This window comes from Myotis daubentonii, chromosome 2, assembly GCF_963259705.1.
Source record: "Myotis daubentonii chromosome 2, mMyoDau2.1, whole genome shotgun sequence".
Lineage (NCBI taxonomy): Eukaryota > Metazoa > Chordata > Mammalia > Chiroptera > Vespertilionidae > Myotis > Myotis daubentonii.
This window is the reverse complement of record NC_081841.1, coordinates 101,118,315-101,144,592: the sequence shown is the minus strand read 5'-3', so window position 1 is coordinate 101,144,592 and position 26,278 is coordinate 101,118,315. Positions and strand designations below refer to the sequence as shown.

At 42.0% G+C, this 26,278-nt stretch overlaps 2 protein-coding genes and 1 pseudogene across 8 annotated transcripts in view; 1 reads left to right on the top strand and 2 right to left on the bottom strand.

Moving 5' to 3' along the window:
- LOC132228112 (leucine-rich repeat-containing protein 20-like) overlaps positions 1 to 19,633 on the bottom strand; it is a 33,262-nt gene extending 13,629 nt beyond the window's left edge. The window contains exon 1 of the mRNA XM_059684037.1: positions 19,541 to 19,633. The gene's annotated coding sequence lies outside the window, so the exon portion shown is untranslated. The remainder of the gene's footprint in view (positions 1 to 19,540) is intronic.
- CDK8 (cyclin dependent kinase 8) overlaps positions 1 to 20,401 on the bottom strand; it is a 163,138-nt gene extending 142,737 nt beyond the window's left edge. For 2 of the 7 annotated variants that reach the window (XM_059684031.1, XM_059684032.1), the window contains exon 1: positions 19,541 to 20,243. In XM_059684031.1, the coding sequence (XP_059540014.1) occupies positions 19,541 to 19,668 (128 nt within the window). In that variant the 5' untranslated portion in view covers positions 19,669 to 20,243. Of the gene's footprint in view, positions 1 to 19,540; positions 20,251 to 20,356 lie in introns of those variants that run through there. The other 5 variants (XM_059684035.1, XM_059684033.1, XM_059684034.1 and 2 more) reach the window with 5 other exon arrangements.
- LOC132225854 (cleavage and polyadenylation specificity factor subunit 5-like) lies at positions 7,016 to 11,730 on the top strand (annotated as a pseudogene).
- Positions 20,402 to 26,278: the final 5,877 nt, after the last annotated feature.

The window sequence follows — 26,278 nt, the reverse complement described above, 5'->3', positions numbered from 1 at the left end:
ACATCCCCAGTGGGAAATGTGCAGGAGGCAGCTGATCGATGTTTCTGACTCTCTATCTCTCTCCCTTCCTCTTTGTAAAAAATCAATAAAATATATTTTTTAAAAAATGCGGAGACAAAGAAACAGGTCACAGATCACAGAAATGGAGGAAAGCAAACTACTGGATACAGAGTTCAAAACCACACTTATAAGGTATTTCAAGAATTTTCTAGAAACCGCTGATATAGTTAGACCCTCAAGAAATCTAGTGAGACCCTTGAGGATATGAACAAGGACCAACTAGAAATTAAGCATACACTGACTGAAATAAAGAATGTTATACAGAGTTCCAACAGCAGACTAGAGGATCACAAGAATCAAGTCAAAGATTTGAAATACGAAGAAGCAAAAAACACCCAACCGGAAAAACAAAATGAAAAAAGAATCCAAAAATATGAAGATAGTGTAAGGAGCCTCTGGGACAGTTTCAAGCATACCAACATCCGAATTATGGGGGTGCCAGAAGAAGAGAGAGAGCAAGATATTGAAAACCTACTTGAAGAAATAATGACAGAAAACTTCCCCTACCTGGTGAAAGAAATAGACTTATAAGTCCAGGAAGTGCAGAGAACCCCAAACAAAAGGAATCCAAAGAGGACCACACCAAGACATATCATAATTAAAATGCCAAGAGCAAAAGACAAAGAGAGAATCCTAAAAGCAGCAATAGAAAGACAGTCAGTTACCTACAAGGGAATACCCATACGACTGTCAGCTGATTTCTCAACAGAAACTATGCAGGCCAGAAGGGAGTGGCAAGAAATATTCAAAGTAGGTCGGGACGGCCCTGGTTAGGTTGAAACGGCCCCGGTGAGGTCAGGACAGCCCCAGTGAGGTCGGGACGGCCCCGGTGAGGTTGAAACGGCCCCGGTGAGGTCGGGACGGCACCGGTGAGGTTGAAACGGCCCTGGTGAGGTTGAAACGGCCCCGGTGAGGTTGAAACAGCCCCGGTGAGATTGAAAAGGCCCCGGTGAGGTTGAAACTGCCCCGGTGAGGTTGGGACGGCCCCGGTGAGGCTAAAATGGCCCCGGTGAGGTTGAAACGGCCCCGGTGAAGTAGGGACACCCCGGTGAGGTTGAAACTGCCCCAGTGAGGTCGGGACGGCGCCGGTGACGCTGAAACGGCCCCGGTGAGGTCTGGACAGCCCCGGTGAGATTGAAACGGCCCCGGTGAGGTCGGGATGGCCCCGGTGAGGTTGAAACGGTTCCGGTGAGGTCGGGACGGCCCCAGTGAGGTCGAGACGGCCCCAGTTAGATTGAAACGGCCCCGGTGAGGTCGGGATGGTCCCAGCGAGGTTGAAACGGCCCCGGTGAGGTCGGGACAGCCCCAGTGAGGTTGAAGCTGCCCTGTTGAGGTCGAGACGGCCCCGGTGAGGTTGAATCGACCCCGGTGAGGTCAGCATGGCCCCGGTGAGGTTGAAACGGCCCCGGTGAGGTAGGGACGGCCCCGGTGAGGTTGAAACAGCCCTAGTGAGGCTGAGATGGCCCCAGTGAGGTTGGGACAGATAATGGGGACCAGTATAGACTTATGAACGGGGTAGATGCAGAGGCAGAGCAACATTGAACAGACTTTCAAACTACAGTGGGAAGCCTGGGGAGGGTTTGGGGGGATTAAGAGATCAACCAAAGGACTTATATGCCTGCATATAAGATTAACCAATGGACACAAGACGGGGGGGTGGGGGGGTAGGGGCCGGGGGAATGTCAAGGTGGGGGGGGGGGAAGGAGACATATGTAATACTCTTTGTAATACTTTAAGAAATAAAAATTATTTTTAAAAAAAGAAATATTCAAAGTGATGAATACCAAGAACCTACAACCAAGATTACTTAACCCAGCAAAGCTATCATTTAGAATTGAAGGTCAGATAAAGAGCTTCACAGATAAGAAAAAGCTAAAGGAGTTCATCAACACCAAACCAGTATGATATGAAATGCTGAAAGGTATCCTTTAAGAAGAAGAAGAAGAAAAAAAGGTAAAGATACAAATTATGAACAACAAGTACACATGTATCAACAAGTGAATCTTAAAATCAAGTGAATAAATAATCTGATGAACAGAATAAACTGGTGAATATAACAGAATCAGGGGCATAGAAAGGGAGTGGACTGACAATTCTTGGGGGGAGGAAGGGATGTGGGGGGTGCGGGAAGAAACTGGACAAAAATCGTACACCTATGGATGAGGACAGTGGGGGGGGAGGTAAGGGCAGAGGGTGGGGTGGGAACCGGGTGGAGGGGAGTTATGGGGGGAAAAAGAGGAACAAATGTAATAATTTGAACAATAAATATTTAATTTAAAAAAAAAACTTGCTAGAGGTCACATAGCTAAAAAAAAAAAAGAAAAAAGAAAAAAGAAAACCAGCAAGCATACTTAAACTCAGTGGCAAAGTACAACAGTAATAGAGCAAAGACACTACATGATCAAAGTAAAAAAAAGGTTAGGAAGTAGTATACTTGGTGAGTATTTATTTGGCTTGCATTGAAAACTTTAAGTACTTAAAGAACATATGAATCACCTTTTAGAATTAAATGGTTCTATCTCTCCCCCCACAAAAAAAAAAAAAAAAAATCCAGAAGAAAAATAAAATCTAGAAGTATGAGAAACATTTGTTACTTTGAAGATTTTCTTATGTTTTCTCTTATGCATTTCTGATTCTAGCTCTAGTCACAAGCCTAAAGGGGATCTTCAGAGGTCTGGACATGTTGGCTAGAGTAACTTTCAGCTCCAGGATATCTGGTTTAAATTCTTAAGCAGAATTGAATCATTTTTGTACTAAAATAGGTTTTCAGACAAAAAGATAAAATATTTGTGTACTACTTCAGCTTCCCATCTATAAGGAGTAAGTACTTTATAACTTCTGAAAAGTACGTTTATGCAGAATTACTAATTTGTTTAGCAGTACTTAAAACTTTTTTTATGTCTCTTCAAAATTAACAAAATGCAAAAAAAAGGGAGAAAACAATTAAAATACATCAGAATTGTTTTATAGATAAGTAGAGGCCCAGTGAATGAATTTGTGCACCAGTGGGGTCCCTCGGCCTGGCCTGTGGGATCGCGCCAAAACCGGCTCTCCAACATCCCCCAAAGGGTCCCGGATTGGGAGAGGGCATAGGCCCCGCCAATATAACGGTATATAAGAAACGTTTTAATAAAAATTTCATAACTTAATTTTTACAACATCCTGTTATATATAATTATTAATAACGAACTACAATGTTCACTAATGACTAATTACTATAATCGTGTTGCATTCATCTCCTTTGCACGCCTTACACACAGGTGCACCATTTCTCTCCACTAATACTAGCAGCAAATATTTTAGCAGCCAATTGGACTGACTGGTTTGTTGTGCGCAACAGGAAATATTTCACTTTCGAAGAACAAGAAAATAGGTTTATTTGCCTTAAGCTTATTAATTGTGCAGTTATTCAGTGTCTGGTAAGTTAATGTTCAAGAAAAAATATTAATTTTTATTAAAATGTTCTATTATTTTATGTTATTGATTACTCAATTATTTCAGCCCTTTGTATTCAGCATGTCTCTATTGAAATAAACTTCCGTTTCTATGTAAATTGAAGTTTTTTGTTTTTTTGAGGTCCACATAAATTTAAACCTTGTTTATTTGGCCCGTGTTAGCCTTTGAATTTGACATGCTTGATCTAAATAAAAGTAAAAGAGAACTAAGGGTCAGAGCTAAATCACTGGTTTGAGGCAGAATACATTAAGGGCATCAATCATTTGTGATAGGGACAAAGTATGGCCAATCGCTGCTGCCCCACGCGACCGCCCCGGATCAGGTCGCACACGGGATGCCCAGATGGAGGCCGGGCGGGCTGGCCAATCGCTGCTGCACCACCCAGCCGCCCCGGATCAGGTCGCACACGGGATGCCCAGATGGAGACCAGGCGGGCTGGCCAATCGCTGCTGCCCCACCCGGCCGCCCCGGATCAGGTCGCACACGGGATGCGCAGATGGAGACCAGGCGGGCTGGCCAATCGCTGCTGCCCCACCCGGCCGCCCCGGATCAGGTCGCACACGGGATGCCCAGATGGAGGCCGGGCGGGCTGGCCAATCGCTGCTGCACCACCCGGCCGCCCCGGGTCGGGTCGCACATGAACGCCTGCCGCCCCGGGTCACAGATAGCAGGCCCGGATGGCGGCAGGGCAGGCAGGATGGTGCTGTCCCGCCCCACTGCCCCGGGTCGCAAATAGCAGGCCCAGATGGTGGCGGGGCAGGCAGGATGGTGCTGTCCCGCCCTGACTGCAATATGCAAATTAGCCACCATCTTTGTTGGTGGTTAATTTGCATATCACGCCGATCAGCCAATGGGAGGTGTAGCGAAGGTACGGTCAATTACCATGTTTGTCTATTATTAGATAGGATGCTATGTGTTCATTGTTAAAAAAATTTATAATCCAGAAATGTATATAGAAACTGTACACACTATCCCTAGGCAATTTCAAGACCACTTAAGTACTTGGTAACACCCAAGTCTATCTCTATCCAGATCTCTCTCTTGGACAGTAGTTTCATATATCTGCCTAATGGATATTTCTTCTTAGGTGTTTAATTGGCACCTAAAATTCAATATATCAAAACAATTCATCATATTCCTCTTCAAACGTACTCCTCTTCCTGTTTTAACTATCGATGTGAATGGCAACATCCTGCTTCTCTCTTTATTTTTTTATTGATTTTTTACAGAGAGGAAGGGAGAGGGATAGAGTTAGAAACATCAATGAGAGAGAAACATCAATCAGCTGCCTCCTGCACGCCCCCTACTGGGGATGTGCCTGCAACCAAGGTACATGCCCTTCACCGGAATTGAACCTGGGACCCTCCAGTCGACATAACATTCTGCTTCTCAAAACAGAAAATAGGCCATTATCCTTGGTTAGTTTCACTTCTTCCTCTCTCACATCCAATAATTCAACAAGTCCTATCATCCTCTCTGTCACTTTGCTAATTTAAGCCACCAGCATCTCTCACCTGGGTTATTATTACATTCTTCTAACCCCAGTCCCCTATAGCCACTCTAATTGTATTGCCAAGCAATATTTTAAAGTTAATACATCAACTTGTTACTGTCCATATAAAATCCCACAAATGACTGTCACTATCTTCAGAATAAAGTACAAAGTCCAGAAAGCATGATTTACAAGACCCCACTTACTTCTCAAATTTTATTTTTTACTAGGGACCCAGTGCACGAATTCGTGTACCTTGAAAGGAACTGTGGGCCACGAGGCTGTGGTGGTCACAAGGTCAGGTCTCGGCCCATCCTCTGCACCCCCGCCCAGCCCCTCCTGCCGCGGCTCCCAATCCCCGCTCTGCTGGCAGCCCTGCTCCTGCCACCACTCCCACATGCTGACAGCACCGGCCCTGCTCGCACCCATTGACAGAGCGACTGGGCCAGCGCTAGCAGCAGGTGCAAGCAGGGCTGGCGCCATCATCAGATGCGAGCAGCGGCTGCTGCCCCGATGGCCCCTCAGGAGCAGGAGGAGGTGTAGAAGCCCTCAGGGGTGATCGGGGCCGGCAGCAGCGGCTCACACCCACTGACGGCGCCAAGTGATCAGGACCTGCACTAGGCGCTGGCAGCGGGTGTGAGCAGTGGCTCCAGAGCCGACTGCAGATGCGAGCGGGGCCGGCGCCAGCAGTGGGTATGAGCGGGGCTGTCGTCGGCAGTGGGTGCAAGAGGCGGCTGCTGGCCCCGATCACCCCTCAGGAGCATGGGGAAGTGGAGAAGCTCTGAGGGGTGATCGGAGTCGGTGCCCGATGCCGGCAGCGGGTGCAAGCGGTGGCTCCGGGCTGGCAGCAGGTGCAAGCAAGGCCAGCACCAGCAGCAGGTGCGAGCGCCAGGCAGGACCACAGTGCGCGGAAGCAAAGAATTTTCAGTAATCACCAGAAGCTCGCCCAGATGACAGCGAATGGCGCCCCACCTTGGTCTGGCGCCCCTGCTCACCTGCTCCACCATCCTGCCATGTTCCACACTCTGCCACCTGCTGCCAACACCCGCCATGTTCCACGCGCCCCTGGTGGTCAGCGCACATCATAGCAACTGGTTGTTCAGCTGTTCCGCCATTCAGTCTATTTGCATATTAGGGTTTTATATACAGTGGGGCCTTGACTTACGAGTGTCCTGACTAACGAGTTTTTTGAGATACCAGCTGTCTCTCAGCCGATTTTTTGCATTGAGTTGATAGAGTAATTTGAGTTAACGAGCTCCTTAATCAGCTCCTTAACAAGCTCGGTCTCGGAACGAATTAAACTCGTAAGTCAAGGCCCCGCTGTACATAGATACTTCTCACCCTACCCGTTTATTCCTCTCTAAGATCTGACACTGAAATTCTTTCAATCCCCTCACCATACTATCTTTCCTTCATATATTTGTAAACGATATTCAGTGGTGACTTCAGAGAGTACTGGAAAGAACTTTAGCCTCCCCCCTAAAACACAAGAGCTCCCAAAACTACATCAAATAAATAATTTAACATTTGTTTACTACACATCATCCAACCCCTACCACACTCCATTTTCAACCAGACTGTGCTATAACACCACTCAACCATTCACTTGGTAGTTTCTAATTATCTTTTAAGAGACAACTGAAATATCCCTGAGTCCCCAAGAGCAGATTAGGTACCCCATAAGCAACCTATAATTTTCCCTATCACAGTCCTATTCCACTATATTGTAATAACTTGTTTACATGCCTATGCCCTTCAAAAGTCTTAAGTTCCCTAATGACTTAGACCAGTGGTCGGCAAACTGCAGCTCTCAAGCCACATGCGGCTCTTTGGCCCCTTGAGTGTGGCTCTTCCACAAAATACCACGTGCTGGCGTGCATGTACAGTGTGATTGAAACTTCGTGGCCCATGCACAGAAGTCGGTATTTTGTGGAAGAGCCACACTCAAGGGGCCAAAGAGCTGCATGTGGCTCGCGAGCCACAGTTTGCCCACCACTGACTTAGACCATGAGGCTATTCACTGCTGCATCACCTATATCTGGCATAGGACCTGGTGTATTACAGACATTTGGTAAATGGCTACCAAATGAATCACAAATTTACAAATTTATCCCTCCCACCCCCAAAAAACACTACACCTAAAAAGAAACTATAAAATGTCAATATTTAAATCATTCAATTTTACATTTAAAAGCATCTTCAGCCTGGCCAGGTGGCTCAGTTGATTAAGGCATCATCCCCTATGAAAGGTTGCAGATTCAATCCTGGTCACTGATCTGTTTTTCTCTCTTTCTCTCTTCCCCTTCCTCTCTCTAAAATCAATGGGAATGTATCCTTGGATGAAGATCAAAAAATAAAAGTATCTTCAATGTTAAGTCAGTGCTAGAAAACAAATTACAAATATGCCTTACTTTGTGCTTGACATTTTCTTGGAAACTGTGTATAAACAAAACTTTTTACAAACTGAGTTACACCATAAATATGCCAGGAGAGCTCATGTACTTAGAAATTCTTTTGTTAAGCGAAAGAACTCCAATTAATTTATTCTATATGAATTTAAATTTTCACATGCTCTATTGACCTTTCTTAAAACACAATCCTTATAAAAATATTTTTTCAATATCGACCTCCTCTTTCCCCAAAAATATACTTGTTTAATATAAGCCATAATATCAATGATGGACGCGTTTTTGTTTGTTTGCAAATATATTTTTATTGATTTCAGAGGAAGGGAGAGCAAGAGATAGAAACACCAATGATGAGAGAGAATCACTGATCAGCTGCCTCCTGCACACCCTACACTGGGGATCGAGCCTGCAAACCAAGCATATGCCCTCACTGGGAATCGAACTGTGACCTCCTGGTTCACAAGTTGACGCTCTACTACTGAGCCGCACCGGCCAGGCAAGGATGAGTTTTTTTAATTTCTTTAGTTTTTTAGACAACATATAAACAAACTCAGGTGTATAAAAACACCCAGAGTAGGCTCTGCATCATGATGTAAAGAATTCCTCTCCTTAGGATGATTATTTGCTAGAATTCATGAGCCATTATGAAGTTATAGATCTTAATGAGCTTGTCTAGAGAGATGAGTAACAGAATTATCTTTAGTAGTAGTTAACCTAAATAATTTTTTATTCACATAACAAAAGTAAAATTCAAGTATGAAACCATTATGTATTTAAACAAAATTAAATGCCAACTGTGGTTCAGAAACTAATTATATTTTCCTTAAGTTTAGAAATATAGGTTTGATTTACATTTAAACTGATTCATTTACAAGGCATATGTCAAAAAAATACTTTCTTTGTAGTGGCTCAATTTTTCGAGCCTTATGTTTTTTTCAGCCAATTAACGAAGTTTATCTCTGTCTTTGGCTTTGGTTTTGTTCAATTCTGTTCCTGGTATCAATATAGCCAGCCTATCGGACTTTGCTCTTCTGGGTAAATTCACATGGTACTGCTTTTTTATTCCATCATAATATGTTTAAGTTTTTAATTTTAGCAAGTTTAAAAGGAAGACTTTCAAATATGAATAAGTATTAAATACCTGTCAACATTTGGCAATGTGCCAGAAACTGAGGGGAACACAATTACTGCCCCAGAGGAAATCTATAATATCTAACCCATAAACATTCACCAGAAAGACCCAAAGGACATATAAACATTAACCACATATACACTGAAGTAGTTACATAATGCATCTATGAAGGACTATGTTTTCTGGGTGATGAGTGAAGAGGGAATTATCCAAGTTGTATCAACACTAATAAAAGAGAAAAATGGTAACTGGCATACGACGATACCCTTTTCATTGGCTAATCAGGGCTATATGCAAATTAACTGCCAACTACGATTGGCAGTTAACTGTCAACAAGATGGCGGTTAATTTGCATATGTAGGCACAATGCAGGGAGGTGAAAGGGAAAGCAGGAAGAAGCCCCCTGCCACTGACAGTGATCAGAAACCCAGGGGGGAGCTAAGAGCTGGGGGGCAGGGCAAAGGCGGCCCTGGGGCCGCCTTTGCCCTGCCCCCCAGCCATGATCGGAGAATCAGGTGCCTTTTCCGCCCTGGCCAGTGATAGCAGGAAGTAGGGGTGGAGCCAGCGATGGGAGCTGGGCACGGTGGAAGCTGGCAGTCCCAGGAGCTAGGGGCCCCTTGCCTGGGCCTAAAGCGAAGCCCACGATCGCGGGGCCGCTGCAGCTGTGGGTCCCCGCTGCCCGGGCCGGACGCCTCAGCCAGAGGCATCCTGCAGGGGCAGGGGCGGAGCCCGCGCGATCGCGGCGCCCCCTGCTGCCACTGCAGGTCCCCGCTGCCCGGGCCGGACGCCTAGGCCAGAGGCATCAGACCTGGGCAAGGGGCCGATCCTGCGATTGGAGGGTGATGGGGGTCAACGCCTGAGGGCTCCCAGTATGTGAGAGGGGGCAGGCTGGCCTGAGGGACACTCCCCCCACACACACCCAGTGCACGAATTTCGTGCACCGGGCCCCTAGTGTTAACATAAAGTAGTTAGAATTTCTGAAACTAAATGTCAGAACATATTTCAAGCGAGAGGAAAAAATTTCTAGCACAAGGTAGTCAGAATGGTGGTCTGATTTGATGGAGGAAGAGTTGTACTATTTTGTATTTCAAAATCATTGCAATAATATAAAGTGTGAACACTGTCCTAGCAATAGGAAGGCTAGTTGGGTCTTACAGACAAAGAACAAAGATCTTGATCCTAAAACAAAGTCAAGGTAAAGGCACTCAGAAGTGGTTCTCCAGCCGCTTTGAAAAGTTTTGGTAATTTCTCAAAAAGCTAAACACAGAAGTACCATAATTCCACACCTGGATATATACCCAAGGGAAATTAAAATCTGTCCACATAACACATGAAGGTTCAACTAGTACATGAAGGTTCACAGCAGCATTATGACTAGAGGCCTGATGAATGAAATTTGTATACTGGGGGGGGGGGGGGGGGGGGCGCGTGTCCCTCAGCCAGGCCTGTGCCCTCTCGCAGTCTGGGAGCCCTCAGGGGATGTCCAACTGTTGGCTTAGGCCTGTTCCAAGCTGGCAGTCGGACATCCTTAGCACTGCCGCAGAGGCGGGAGAGGCTCCCGCCACCGCTGCTGCGCTCGCCAGCTGTGAGCCTGCTCCTGCATTGAGCGTCTGCCCCCTGGTGGTCAGTGCGCATCATAGCGACAGGTTGTTCTGCCATTCAGCTAATTTGCATATTAGACTTTTATTATATAGGATAGCCAAAAAGTATGAACAGCTCCTCTAGTGTTCATGTTCATGAAAATTGGCGGCTGCTGAGTGGGACACAGATAATAAGGATAGTCTCCCACCACTCCCCCATTCTGCTCACCACCAGTGCTCAAGAGCATGTTGTGGTGCCACCCAATTGTTCACAGACCAGCTGTTCCCGAGGGGTTGGGGGGGCCTCCTCTACCAGTTCAGCAACAAGTACATCCAGCAGACCAAGCCCCTCACTATGGAGCATACAATCAATCTGTACCCTCTTACTAATTATACTTTTGGTACAAAAGAGCCCCTCTATGAGAAGGGCAGCTCTGTGGCAGCCATGAGGGAGGGATTTTATAAAACTGGATGAGAACTATAGAAGGGGTTCTGATTCTACATGAGCACTGGCTACCATATGTTACTGTTACACTGGGAACAACTTTCTTCAAGCTACCAAAGGAAGAGGATGATGAAGGACTAAAATGCTTAATGGCAGAGATACTCTGTCATCAGGATGGAGTCCTACAAGACTGGGTCATTGATGACTACATTGGTAACTGGTGGAGACCAAATTCTGAACCTCCTCACTATCCATATATTCCTGCACATAATATAAAACCAAAGGAACATAAGTTGTTTTTGGTTCAACTTCAAGAAAAAGCCTTGTTTGCAGTCCCTAAAAATTACAAGCTGGTAGCAACACCATTGTTTGAATTGTATGACAATGCACCAGGATACAGACCCTATATTTCGAGTCTCTCTCAGCTTTTGAGCAGGTTCAACTTTATATACAACAGAATTCCCACACAGTGGAGAAGTATGGCAAAAGAAGCTGTCTGTGAGCACAACTCTACAAAATACAGAATAAACATGGTAGAAATGTTTTTAGTTTTATCTCTTTCCCAACCCCCAAATTGTCACCTGCTTTCTATTATTTCAATTGTAAAGTTGATAGGAAGAACTAGATAGTGGTGTCAACAAATGTGATAATGTTTAATTTGCTTTTTTTTCTATTCATATGTTTTTGTTACATTACAGGATGTGAATTTCAAATAAAAAACAATTCAAATGTCCACCAGTTGATGAATGGATTTAAAAAATGAGGTATATCCATACAATGCAATATTATTCAACCATAAAAATGAATGAAATGCTGATACACGCACAACATAAATGGTCCCCGAAAACATGTTAAAAGGCAGAAAAGACCACATACATATTATATGATCCCATTTAAATGAAATGTCCAGAACAGACAAATCCATAGACAGAAAATAGATTAATGGTTGCCAGGAGCTGGAAGAGGGGCAATGTGGAGTGACTGTTGATGGGCATAAGGTTTCTTTTCCGGGAGAATTAGTATCTCCCCAAATTTCAGAAATCGTAATGAAAACATAGTTCACTCATTTGTTAATTTCACTGGAATTTATGGACTGTCTATTATGTATATGATTCTATCATAATGTTTTTTGAGATCCTTTCCCCATAGGCTTCTAGGCACCTTTTGTTATTAAACATCTTCCAAATTTTTGTTTTTAAGTCTAGAATTAGATAGTGGTGATAATTGCACAGCCTTGTGAATATATGTGCACGCTTGAAAAGGGCGACTTTTATGGTATGTAATGTATCTCAATTTTTAAAAAGTGGTTCGCAACATTCTGCCATAACACACCTGACGGACATGACATAATTCCATTACTGAAGGCAGCTTGCTATAGCAGGAACTGATTTTGTGACTTTGACAATAACCATACTAAAGAATACTAAGAATCACTATACACAAAGGCCTTCAAGTCTCAAGATCAAAATAACAGGTGAAAGTCACTTTTTCAGTGACAACATCAAGAAATGCCTTGAGGTGACAAGAGATCTCTAAAAAAGAAAAAAAGAAAAATCAGTAACAAAGAGATGACCAAGGCCTACCTAAGATGGTGTGAATGAAAGGATTTACAAATTGTTCTGAAGGAGGAAAGGACAGTAGGATTTTCATTCCCCAACAACAGCTACTCCCAGAAAAGGAATAATAAGACAATGAGGATTGAATTCAACAATAAAAGGCACTGTAAGAAAAATGACACCAGCTATGGGGCATAATATACATTTATCAACACTAACTGGCATATACAGTTCCCAACTTACATATGGATCACATTTCAAATGTTTGTAAATCATTATTCTGAACACATTTTTCCAAGAAATAATTTTTTTAAAAGTAGTTGTTTGCACATGGCCTATAATAATTTATAATAATTTGTTATTATTTGTTTTTCTTGCTGAAATCCAGCATGCCAGAAGCCATTTCCCTACTTTCCATCTCTTCACACATCGAAGTCCCACCAAGAGAAGTCTGCCCCTCCAATCTGTTGCCACCACCATCTCAGCAACATAAAAGAGACTGGCTACCTACTCCTCATGTAGGTGAGGCCAAAGAAGTGTCATCTGCTATCCAGAGCTGTAATCAAAATGGAGTTCTGCCATGGCAGTTTTACATATGAGAGTCTTAAATCAGACACTTGGATTTCAGAATCTCCTTGTATTCTGATTTCCAACATTCTTGTGATGGAAAACTGCCACACAGACAATTAAAGGTGTTCAGTGCATGCTGATAAATTTATCCCTGTTATTAAATAACAGAAACTTTGTCATGTCCATTGGGTACAATGGAACATTTGTAGTGCATGTACTACACATGCAGCAGATCAAAAAATGCTAGCAACAAAAATAAATAGGGAGGAAAGGTAAGGAATAAAAAAAAATTAATCTCACAAAATGTTGGGATCTATAAGGGCATAATAGAAACTCCCCTCATTGTCCCATTCCTCTTGAAATACCCTTTCTGATGAGATCCTCTCATCTTCTAAGGGTCAAAAAAAATGTTGATATCTTTGGGAGGCTTTTCCTGAAAACCTTAAGCAATTGGGAGCTTCTATCTCTATGTTCCAACAGCACTTTGTATTAATAATTATAGTGCTTATTAAATTGGTACAGTTTATTTATATGTTTGTTTCCCCCATAGATCTCTCCTCAAATAATGAAATATTTTATTCATCTTTCCAGTCCCAATACCTTGGACAGTGCTTGGCACATAGAATGGATTTCTTCAAATGTTGGGAAAAAAGGTAATTTGCCAGTCTTACAAGAAAATGGGATATAAGCATGAAATCTCTAAGTGGCCTAAACCAGCAGCTGCCAACTGGTGGTCCATGGACCACTAGTGGTCCGTAAGGTCCAAAAGGTTGGCGACCACGGGCCTAAACAGTGGATCTGAATGCACTGATACCTAAGGCAGATAAATTCAACTCGCAGTAGATAAGAAATACAGTTAAATACTCTGCTTTTCCCTTTTCATCATGCTTTTTAAAGGTTATAAGGGATACTCCTTATTGGGCATACAAAATCCCCAGTGATGGGGATTATTACATGTTGTATTTGGCACTCTGACATTTAAAGAAATATTTCAATTAAACTGAATTTATAAACAGGTGTCAACAGTATTCAAAGAAAACTATTAAATTCCTTTGGGAGAAATAAAGGATTCTAACCAAGTTCATAGTTAAGGAACTAAAATAAAACTGAATAAAAGCTCCAGTGCAGATTGAATCAGAAGAACCCCTGTGCTAGCCACCAAACGAATGGTTCACAGAGTGGGAACAGGGACTAGCCCAGGGGTGGGCAAACTTTTTGACTTGAGGGCCACAATGGGTTCTTAAACTGGACGGGAAGGCCGGAACAAAAGCATGGATGGAGTGTTTGTGTGAACTAATATAAATTCAAAGTAAACATCATTACATAAAAGGGTACGGTCTTTTTTTTTTTTTTTAGTTTTATTCATTTCAAACGGGCTGTAGTTTGCCCACGGCTGGACTAGCCCATAACTCCCAAAATCTTAAGAGATAAATATGAAGAAATGTTAAGTTAGTATAAGACATGTTAGATAAAGTAGCTGTTAAGTCTTTGTGAACTTCCTAACTTCTTTCTAGGAGTTGATGAGAACCCACATTAAAGCATGAGGCTAAGAAATATGGAAGTAAACCATGATTTAAAGTAAAATTTTTTAGTAGTTTTTACATAATCATGCATAAGTATTACATTTTATATTCATAATTTTTAGTTCCTTAAATCATAATACTAGAAAAGATCCTAAAAATTATCAACTGAAACCCCCTAATCTTACAAGAAACCAAGGTCTACAGGAGCAAATGACTTGCCCACAGTCATATCGGTAACAAGAGGCAGAGTGTAAACTCAAACTCAGGTCTCCAGTCTTTCCAATTTTGAGTTCTTTTTACTAGATGAAGAACTTTCATATCTTAGCATGCTTTATAAGGGTCTGGTAGACACACACATATACGTGTGTGCTATGATGCACACACACATATCTACATACATACTTTAAAAACAAACAAACAGCCTTTTCAGAAATCTACTAAAACAAGTACACCAGTTAACTGGAAAGATTAGTCCTGGGATAAAGCATTCATATTTTCAGAATGACCCACTAAAAGCCAAATCTTGATGTCTATGTTTATATTTATTTTAATATATCAATTATATGAAGCATAATGGTTAAGAGCATGGGCTATACAATAAGAGAGCTGCTTGTAATCCTCTAATTCCAGCTCTGAAACTTAAGTAGTCATGTAACCTTGGACAAACTGGCTTAACTTTCCTAAGCCTCAGTTTCCTCACCTGCAAAACTGTTAGAGAAAAACAAAACTGACATGATATGGTACTTGTGAAGATTAAATAGAGGATGACCTTAAAGGACTCTGCACAGGACCTGGTACTTACACAATAACTTAGCTATTATTGTCATTATCATTGCCTACTAATCTCTTGGTTTTCTATAAAAGTTTTCTATATGTTTAACATAAACACCCATATACACACATATGCACCCAATTATATATTATCTGGTCTTTAGAACGTAGGTTAAAGAAGTCCAAGAACCCTACTCAAGAAAACTCCTTTTGGCCCGGCCGGCATGGCTCAGTGGTTGATCTTCAATATATCTATGAACCAGGAGGTCATGGTTCAATTCCCGGTCAGGTCACATGCCCAGGTTGCAGGCTCAATCCCCAATGTGGGGCATGCAGGAGGCAGTCAAGCAGTGATTCTCTCTCATCGTTGATGTTTCTATCTCTCTTTCCCTCTCCCTTCCTCTCTGAATTCAATAAAAATATATTTTTTAAAAAAGAAAACTCCTTTTGTGCCGGGAGCCAGTCCATCCTTGCTGTTTCAAGGGATCTGGCATATATGGCATACTGTTCTTAATATGTTTGCTCACCTTCTTGGCACTATGTGTTTTAACCAAGGTCACCTCTCTGAGAAAGGTTGTTTCCCCAGGTAGGGATTTTCCCCTGAAGTTAGGGAGGGAATAAAACCCCTTAACTAAGTGCCAGGCGGGTAATTAATCACTTTAACTATGAACAATCATGGTTAAGCTACATAATCTTTACTCCCTGGAATGGAGATAAGAAACGCCCTAACCTTTGGAATAGAGATTGATAGGATTGGAATCAACTGGTATAAATACAGATGTAACAAGACAACAGGACACAGAACCTAGACACAGAACCCACACAGAACCTAGGCACAGAACCCACACAGAACCTAGGCACAGAACCCACACAGAACCTAGACACAGAACCTAGAGACGGAGAGAACATGGCAAAAGATCCTGGACAGAAACTGGCCACAGAACCTCGAGACAGAACCTAGCGAGAGAACGTGGCTGAAGAACCTAGAGACAGAACCTGGCTACAGAACCTGGATAGAACCTGGTGACTGAACCTGGCTGGAGAACCTGGACAGAACCTGGCTGGAGAACCTAGCAAGAGAACATGGACACAGAACCTGGCTGGAGATCCTAACCAGAACTTCACTGGAGATCCTGACCAGAACTTGGCTAGAGATCCTGGCTAGGCTGCTGATCAAATGAACGCTGTCTCCGTGTCATTCCTTCTTCGCCGACTCCGTCCACACCTTTGGGGACCCCTGGACCTGCTGGGGTTGGACCCCAGGACTTTTGCCTCAGCCAGATGGCTCAGTTGATTGAAGCATTCTCTGTACACCAAAAAGGTGTGGGTTCAATTCCTGATCATAGCACATACCCACGTTTCAGGTTTGAATTCTGGTTGCAGTGCATACAGGAGGCAACCATTGATGTTATCCTCTCACATCCATGTTTCTCTGTCTCTCTCCCTTCTCTGGCTCTCAAAACCAACAAACATATCCTTGGGTGAAGATTAAAAAATGAAGAAGAAAGCTCCTTTTGCTTTTCTTTTTTGGAAATCAAACTCTTATTCCAAATTGACTTTTAAATTCTAAAAATGTCCAGAGTTCAGAATTTAAAAACACAAATTTTTTTTTTGCCTTCTCACAGTTTTCCATTCTTTGGAACAAAATAAGTTTAATTGCCTAAATTCTGCAAAGAAAAAATAAAATTGACTCAGAAAATTAATCCCCCTGCTTCTCACTAAAGTACCCTTTTGGTGTTCAGACACAAAGGACACTATCTCATTTATAATAACAGTAAGAGCAAATTATTTCCAAGATTTATTGTGCACTTATTTTTTAACTCTATTAGAATTTGAAATCAACACAATTATAAAAAGTCCTTTTTCCATGTATTTACATAATCATGCTTCAAATAAAGTATTTCTCTCTGCACCACATTCCTAAAATGCTGAGTTTATCTAAGTGCAGTATACTAGCAGTATAGTATTACTAATTCCTTAACTCAAAGAAATGACCTTTCAAGCTGTGTAGTTCCTAATTTTTTTCTAATAATTCATGTTCTATGATGCTCTCTAGAGAACTGAAAGGATACAAAATTTAAATACATTCATTTCAATAGCCAAATTTATATAAACAAAACATTTCATTTTATTTTAAATCTCAAGACTCTTTTTGAAGATGCTACTGTCTGGGTTCTGAGAATACTTTGAAATTTCAGTTACAGAATATATAATTTAATTTGAATGCAAATCAACACTAGAAAAATTATTTGATCATCAACTTTCTATAAAAGGTTTAACTACAAACTACAAATTTTATTTTACCAGGACTTAAATTACATTTCACTGACATAAGATCAAAAGAACCTCATAAATACAATGCAGTATTTTACCATTGAGGTTATAAAAAAGAAGCTAAACCAAAAAGTATTCCCTCTAGAAAACAAACACTGCTTTAAGTAATTTTAAAACTCTTTGACATTTGATCCATTTTTTTAAAAGTTCATCCTATAAACAAAATCATTAAAGGTTGCTGGAAAACAACCCCAAAGAATTATAAATAAAAAAGTTATCTTTTCCCAAAATGCAAAATTCAACTATCACAAATTACTAAGAAATGTTCATATACAATACATTCAGCTATTTTTAAATTGTACAATACTTCTAAAATTATTTTCAGCCTAAATTAAAACCTGACCATAATATATAAAATGTGGTTTAGAGTACCTTTTGATAATATATGATATTATAGTTTTTAAATAACACATAAAAGCAAAGTTAATTAAATTTGCAGATTTTATTAGCTTAAATCGGTAATTTATAAAAACAGAACTGGCTTCTCTCAGAGAGGTTAAAAATAATTTAAAGTCACAAGAATTTTATAAAACAAATGACAGACTGGTCAAATGTACAACAGTGTTCAATCTCATGGGATTAGGGGTTTTATGAATATACTAAAAAAATTATTATATTGGGGATGGCAAGATGGTTTAAGGTTTTTGAAAAATAGTGTATGGGAAATTAACAAGGATCATTTTTTAAATATATGTGTTATTAAAAAGTAATACTTCAACAAGAAAAATAATTAAACAGTCAACATTCTCTCCAGACACTGATTTCTCAAATGTCACCAGACTATTCATTTTGCTAAAAAGTACTTTTCAATACATACAGTACCCAGAGCCTCAAGTTTTCAAATTCCTATCTTTTGCACTGCGTTACTGTTGCATATAAACACTGAAATGCACATCCCAAAATTAGAATTACTCTATGACTCTTAGAATACATTTTAAGTTTTTTAGAAATATATATCAATAAATCTAAGAAAAAAAATGTTGAATAAATATACACTTCCTTTTCCAATATCCAGAATACTAAAGTAGTTATAAATATGGCTTCCCTTCCACACCCCCTAGGTAACTTACTTCAGCTTTATGAAATGTTTCATTTTTTAGTACTTACATAGTTCTAAACATACCCCCCTTACCTAAGTTGGGGGGAAAAAGCAATTATTTTCATTGTTAAACAGCAGCTAAGCAAACTAACAGAGATGGCCAAGTAAAGGTACTTTGTTTATAATAAAATATAAAGATTATATAATAAGCTTTGACATTATCTTTCCAGCAATTGTCTATAATATTAAAGGCAACCGAGACAACATCCGTTTTTACAGGAGGAAAACAAGGCATTAAATACATTTTCTCCTCAACTAAGAATCGCCTTCTCTTTTGTCAATATTACAAGACATTCATCTACTGACAAAGGAAAAACGAACACTTCACTTGCCTGTTTAAGAAACTAAACGGGGAGCAATACCAGTCATAGACTTAAGTTATTAATAGGGAAGAATATTTAAAGCAAAGCGGCGATTTAAAGTTCATTGCCAGCTGCTAAATTTTGGGGGAGCCAGCCGAACAAGATAACCCCTGTTTGCGCCTGTCTTTTCCCCCACCACCCACCCTGCACCAAACCCCCATTGTTCTATGTCAAACTCACACTAATGGTATCTACACAGCAACTGCTACATTTCTGTCTCCGGTGATTACTACCAGGAACTCTTCAGACTGGATGGACCTGCTGCTCTCTTTCCCCAAAATAAAATCCAAATCTGACCATCAATCAATCACAAACTGGTAGAGGAAAGGATCACAGCTTCCCTTCCAGTGGATGTCACTCCAGAAGCAGGTGAGGAAATCCCCAGAAGTTTACCGTAATAAATCGACACCCCCACCCCACCCCCAAAAAATGATTTAAGCTGACATTTCATAACGAATTTCTTTTTTAAAATCTAGCACCGGAACCCTTGAAAAGTATACAGCCCATGGCACCGAGGCTCCTTTTCCCCATGGGCCACCAAAGTAGAACACAGGCGGCAGCACTCAGGATTCGGTGTGGGTTTGGATCCCTGGTACCACTTCCTGCCCAAACCTGGCTGGCAGGGCAGACGCGGGCGCCGAGGAAGCGGGGGACCGGCACCCCAGCGCCCCACTCCCCCTCGCGGCTACCTGCCCGGGCCCGCGGGAGCGCCGCCCAGCGCGGACACCGCACCGCACCGCACCAACACTCACCCATCCTTCCTCTTGGCTTTGTAGACGTGACCGTAAGTGCCTCGGCCAACTTTGCAGCCCTCGTATTCAAACAGGTCCTCGACCCGCTCCCGCTCGCTGCTCAGCTTCACTTTAAAGTCATAGTCCATTGTCACAGCCTCCGAGGCCGGGGAGCTGGGGCCGGGGACCGGGGGACACGGGCGGGGACCGGGGAAGCACCGGCAGCCGCAGCCCCCGGGAACCCTCCCGCTCTACACCCGGCGGCCGCAGCGCCGGCCCGACTGATGCGGCAAGAGCTGGAGGAGGCCCCGCGAGGGCGCTGGGGACATCCAGGGGGGCGGCGGGACAGCGGCCGGCAGGGGGTGGGGTGGGACCGGGAGGCTCCCCCGGACGAAGGAGAGCGAGCGGAGGGAGAGGGCTGGGGGTGGGGAGAGGGTTTCTCGCCCTTGTCCCCGCTGGCTCCCGGCGCCGGTGCCCCGGCTCTCCCCGGCCGCGCGTTCTGCTCCCGCTGCGGGGAGCGGCCGAGCGGCCACTGCGGGTCCTCCTTCTCCCAAACGCGCACTCACGCCTCACCCGCTCCCACACGCACGCTCGCACTCACTCATTCACTCACTCTCCCATACACTCCAACAGAAAGGCAGCTCCGCACAACAGCCGGTGCCTCCTCAGAGAGAGGAGGAGGGAGGGGACTCTCGGAACACGGCCGCGGCTGTCGCAAAAACGTCGCGAAGGCTCGGGCTCCCTCCGACCCTCCCTCCATCCCGCTCCGCCGCGGCGGTCTGCCCCCGCCCGAGCGGGCACCGGGGACCAAGTGCAGGGAACAAGGTAGCTACTGACCACAGCTGCAGCCAAACGCACCACGTGGACGTCCCGACGGCGGCCAGAGCCCTACAGACTACAAAGCCCAGAATGCACGGGCCGCGGCTGTTGCCACCTCTCCTACGACTCCACCCCATACCGTGGGGATATGCGGGGCGTTGCATGATGGGATTAGTAGTCCAAGGTGAAATAAGTTTCAATCACTTGGGGGGGGGGGGAAAAAATCTTATAGCGACATTGTTAGTGTCTGTTTCGAATCCTAAACTTAACCAAAGAAAGTCACGTGTGGTGGAAGCTAGTTTGTATTAAAATCACATTTTGTGCCACTTCCAAACTCCAGATTTCAAAGGGCATTATCATTGTTTTTAAAAAAAAAAAAAAGGCAGTATATTTGTAAATAGCTCAGGGACTATCACTTGATGTATTCTTGTCGTTCACTGTCTAATAAGGGCTGCAGAATGATATCAACATACTGATACACATTACAAACATCAGTAAAAGTGAACCACTGACCAGTGTCCACGCTAATCCTAACTAGTGTTACTCATGTGACAGTTGACCCTCCAAATGCTTCCCATCCGTTCAGAGGGGACGTTATTTTGAGTATGACCTGCACATCTGCCTGTAAACACAGCAGTTTGTAGCCATGATTACAGCAGTGGATCTAAATCCATGGGAACTAATTTATTAATAATTTTAAGGTAGGGAAGGTGTCAGCTGGAGGAGTCCCGATATGTTGACAATAATCCCTTATTTGGTCTTAACATTCTTAATTAGATGTCTATTTTTTTATTTTATATTAATTTTATATTTGTATTTCTCTTAGAGTTGCTATTGTTTGCAATAATGCTCTCCACTGCCCACAGCACTTATAATCTCTCCCACTTTTAAAATCCCTAACACTTTTTTCACCTTCATGAGGTATTCGTCAAATTCTGTTTGTCTTTTATTTCCTCTCTCTCGATAGATTATAAATTCCTATAGGAAGTCATATTTGCATCTTCTGTAATATTTGCATATTTGCATCTCCTATAATGCCTGGATTGTGGTACACAGGAAACATTGTTGAATTAATGAGTAAACGTGTTTATTTCAAAAAGATTCATGTACAGATGATGACAATGATGCCATTTTATGAAAAATTCTCATAAGTGTTCTCACATAAATTTCTTTGTAGAAAATAGTGAGTTCACCACTTGTTTCAATGAAGTTGTTTTTACCTAGTACATGAAATCTAAGTTAGTGTTTAAGTACACTGACTGGTTAGGTGGGCCTGATTGTGAATCCTGCTTTGCCATTTATTAGCAATGTGACCCTCAGTTCCTTTCTTTGCAAAAGGGAGATATAAAAGGCCCTCGCTTACAGTAGGTGCCCAACAAAAAGTAAGCTTACATTAATGAGATGTTATATGTTTCTATTCAGTCATATAAATTGGGTAATTGTCTAGCAGGAGTGTTTCCTTTGCATTAAGAATAACATTTTTCCTAAATAGGGATTTAGAATATACCCTTTCTGAAAAATACATTTTGTGTTTCTTGAGGGATGTAGGGTTTTGGTCCACGTACTTATGCATAGATCTTGAGAAACCAAGCCACCACACTGGAGGAAAAGTTGTAAAGACGCATAGAACTGGGCTTGGCCCTGCACTGTGTGCCCCCACCCTATCACCCATCTTCTGCACCATCTGCATGTGATATTCCCAAACCCTGAAGGTCCCAGACATCTTTCTTTTTTAATATGTATGTATGTATTTATTTATTTATTTATTTATTTATTTATTTATTTTAGAGAGAGAGAGGAAGGGAGAGGAATAGAGAGATAGAAACATCGATGAGAGAGGAGCATCATTGATCTGCCTCCTGCACGACCTCTACTGGGGATCAAACCCAGGCATGTGCCCTGACCCAGAATTGAACCAGCGACCTCTTGGTTCCTGGGTCAAAGCTCAATCACTGAGCCACACCAACTGGGCCCAGATTTCCTTAAATGTACTTTTGACTACTGTTTTGACCCAATCCATTCTGTGGGTGAAAGTAAGCATTCCCCCTGAAGAAACTGAGTTTTTTAAAAGTAAAAATTATATAGATTTAAGATGTACAACATGATGGTTCTTTTGTGTGTGTGTGTTTTTCTCTTGTTGACAGTATTACAGCTGTCCCCAATCCATCACCCCTCCATGACCCCTTCCACCCAGCCCCTACCCCACCCCAGGCTTCTATTACATTATCTATACCCATGGGCTATGCATATATGCATATGTGTTCTTTGATTAATCTCTTCCCATACCCCCTTACCCCTCTCCCATCTGAGATCTGTCAGTCTTTTCCATGCATCCATGCCTCTGGACCTATTTTGTTCATCAGTTCATTTTGTTCATTAGATTCCACATATAAGTGAGATCATGTGATATTTGTCTTTTTCTAACTGGCTTACATCACTTAGCATAATAATCTCCAGGTCTATCCATGCTATCTCAAAGGGTAAAACTTCCTTCGTTTTTACAGGTGCACAGTATTCCATTGTATGAATGTACCACTGCCTTTTTTATCCACTCATCTACTGATGGGCACTTGGGCTACTTCTAGATCTTAGCTACTGTAAATAATGCTGCTATGAACAGGGGTACATGTATTCTTTCTTATTGGTGTTTCAGGATTCATAGGATATATTCCCAGAAGTGGGATCATTGGGTCAAATGGCAGTTCCATTTTTAATTTTTTGAAGAAACTCCATACTGTTTTCCATAGTGGCTGCACCAGTCTGCATTCCCACCAGCAGTATACTAGGGTTCCCTTTTCTCCACATCCTCACCAACACTTTTTGTTTGTTGATTTATTGATATTAGCCATTCTGGCAGGGATGAGGTGATAACTCATTATAGTTTTAATTTGCATCTCTCTGATGATTAGTGACATTGAACATTTTTTCATATGTCTATTACCCATCTGTATGTCCTCTTTGGAGAAGTGTCTATTGAGGTCCTTTGCCCGTTTTTAAATTGGATTGCTTGTCTTCCTGGTGTTTAGTTGTATAAGTTCTTTATATATTTTGGCAATTAACCCCTTATCAGATGTATCATTGGCAAATATATTCTCCCATATAATGGGTTCTCTTTTCATTTTGTTGATGGTTTATTTTTCTGTACAGAAACTTTTTTAGTTTGATATAGTGCCATTTGTTTACTTTTTGTTTGTTTGTTTACCTTGACCTAGAAGATGTATCAGGGAAAATATTGCTATGTGAGATGTCTGAGACTTTACTGACTATGTTTTCTTCTAAGATTTTTATGATTTCACAACTTTCATTTAAGTCTTTTATCCATTTTGAATTTATTCTTGTGTATGGTAGAAGTTGGTGGTCTAGCTTCTTTTCTGTCTTTCTTTCTTTTTTCTTTTTTGCATGTATTTGTCCAAATTTCCTAACACCATTTATTGAAGAGACTGTCTTTATTCCATTGTATGCTCTTGCTTCCTTTGTCAAATATCAATTGACCATAATGGCGTGGGTTGATTTCTGGGTTCTCTGTTCTGTTCCATTTATATATATGCCTGTTCTTGTGCTAGTACCAGGCTGTTTTAGTTATAATGGCTTTATAGCATAGTTTGATATCCGTCTAACTTTGTTCTTGTCTCTCAAGACTTCTGAGGCTATTCAGGATCTTTTTTGGTTCCATATAAAGTTTTGGACTATTTGTTCTAGATCTGTGAAATATACCATTGGTATTTTAATGGGGATTGCATTGAATCTATAGATTGCTTTGGGTAGTATGGACATTTTAATGATGTTAATTCTTCCATATTAATGAACATGGTTAATTCTTCCATTGCAGTGATAAATGGTTGGTGTTGTTTTTTTAGTTTCTCTTTCTGAGAGTTCATTATTGGTGCATAAAAATGCTATTCCTTTCTGAATGTTAATTGTACAACATGATGTTTTGCTATACATATACATAGTGAAATGATTCCTGTAGTCAAACTAACAATGTTCTTCCTGTCAGTAATCCTGGGGCAGGAAAGGAAGCCAGCTTTAAATTGAGAAAGAGAAAAGCCTACTTTCCTCTCTGAAGCTAGGGTGAAAGCTAGAGGTCTGGACTTCTGGTTGGGGAAATATGTTATTATGAGGTAAGCTGGCCCCTTAACACAGCATCAAGATGGAGAGCTAAGAAAGAGATAGTCACTAGCGCCCCTTACAGGGGAGCTTGGCTAATGTGTTAAGAGCAATAATATCTAATATAAATTTTGGGTTTTTCTTTTCTGCATGGTAATTTCCTTATGTTATATTGACGCTATCAACCTAGTCTTTTCTGTGGAGCCTGTATCCATGTTCCCATGGTGAAAGCAAAGAGCAGCAGCCAGAGATTCAATTATGAAAGGTAAGAAGTGGAACCAAAGCAGTGAGCTAGGAAGGACTCATGAAACATGTTAGTATTCCAAAAACTTGAGGAATGGACTTCCCATAGATCAAAGCATGAGGGCTGAGACTTGTTATTTGAATGAACTGAACATATCAAGGAAATGGACATTCCAGTTTAATTTTCAACCTCCAATCATACTGATATCACAAATCTCTTTGCTCCGTGATGAGCACCAGTGACATTATAGAGTCTATGACCTTCATAGGTCCATGTTCCAAACAATGCACAAATGGTTTTCAAGTGTCTTTTCATAAAATGTGATTTTATTTACATTCTAAATTTAACATCTCCAGTCATAACATGCTTCCAAACACCAGTCCCACATTTCATCTGCCACCTGGTCAGACTAAGGGGATAATCGACTGTCATGTCAAACTGAAAATTTCTGAAACCGAACATACCATGCTATGCAATTCTGTGAATAGCAATGCCAGTAAACAGACATTCTGTTGTTTCACTGCTAACCCTACAAGTCCAGGCCTTCATTAGCTGCTCATTGTCCTTCACATAGCCAAATATGCCTTGTCTGGGCTGGGTGCTTCCTCATACCATCTCTGACCTTGGCATTCCTCCCCTTCCCTAAGGTGCAGCTCAAATGCCTAACTTGACTATGAAGCCCTTCTTGGTTCATAAAACTGAATATGACCTTTCTTTAGCATGACCTCCTACCCCATCCCTGGCACCTTTGTCCTTTATTTTCAACTTACATAAAAACATCCCCTTTACCTTGTATTTTTAGTCACTTATTTTATGCACTTAAAAAAAACTATCCTATAAAATTAAAGGGTAATATGCGAATTGACCAAATGGCAGAATGACCGGTCACTATGACATGCACTGACCACCAGGGGGCAGATGCTCAATGCAGGAGCTGTCCCCTGGTGGTCAGTGCGCTCCCACAGGGGGAGTGCCACTCAGCCAGAAGCCGAGCTCACAGCTCATGGCTGGTGAGCACAGCAGCAGTGGCAGGATACTCTCCGGCCTCCACAGCAACGCTAAGGATGTCCCACGGATGGCTTCCGGACTGCGAGAAAGCGCAGACCGGGCTGAGGGACCCCCACCCTCCCTTTATTAAAGGACTCATGCACCAGGCCTCTAGTCCTTTAATAAAAGCCTTAATGACCGAGATTCTGACTTACTCATCGCTGTGTCTGCTAGTGTCCAACACATAGTTTGCATGATTATATTTAATTAGAATGTGTTTAACCAGGTTAATTTCTATAAAGGTTGAAATGGACTTTAATAATAATAAAGGGGAGGCTGACATTTTAAAACATTCAACATCTTGCCTCTGAATGTGTACTTTTTGTAGCGTGCACAAGGATTCAATGCTTCCTGATAGAAGGCCCAAGTGGGTCTTCTCAGAATTGATTACGTCTTGTCTCTACAATTTTTTTTTATTAAATATGTTTTTATTGGTTTCAGAAAGGAAGGAAGAGGGAGAGAGGAATAGAAACATCAATGATGAGAGAGAATCATTGATCTGCTGCCTCCTGCACGCCCCCTACTGGGGATTGAACCTGCAA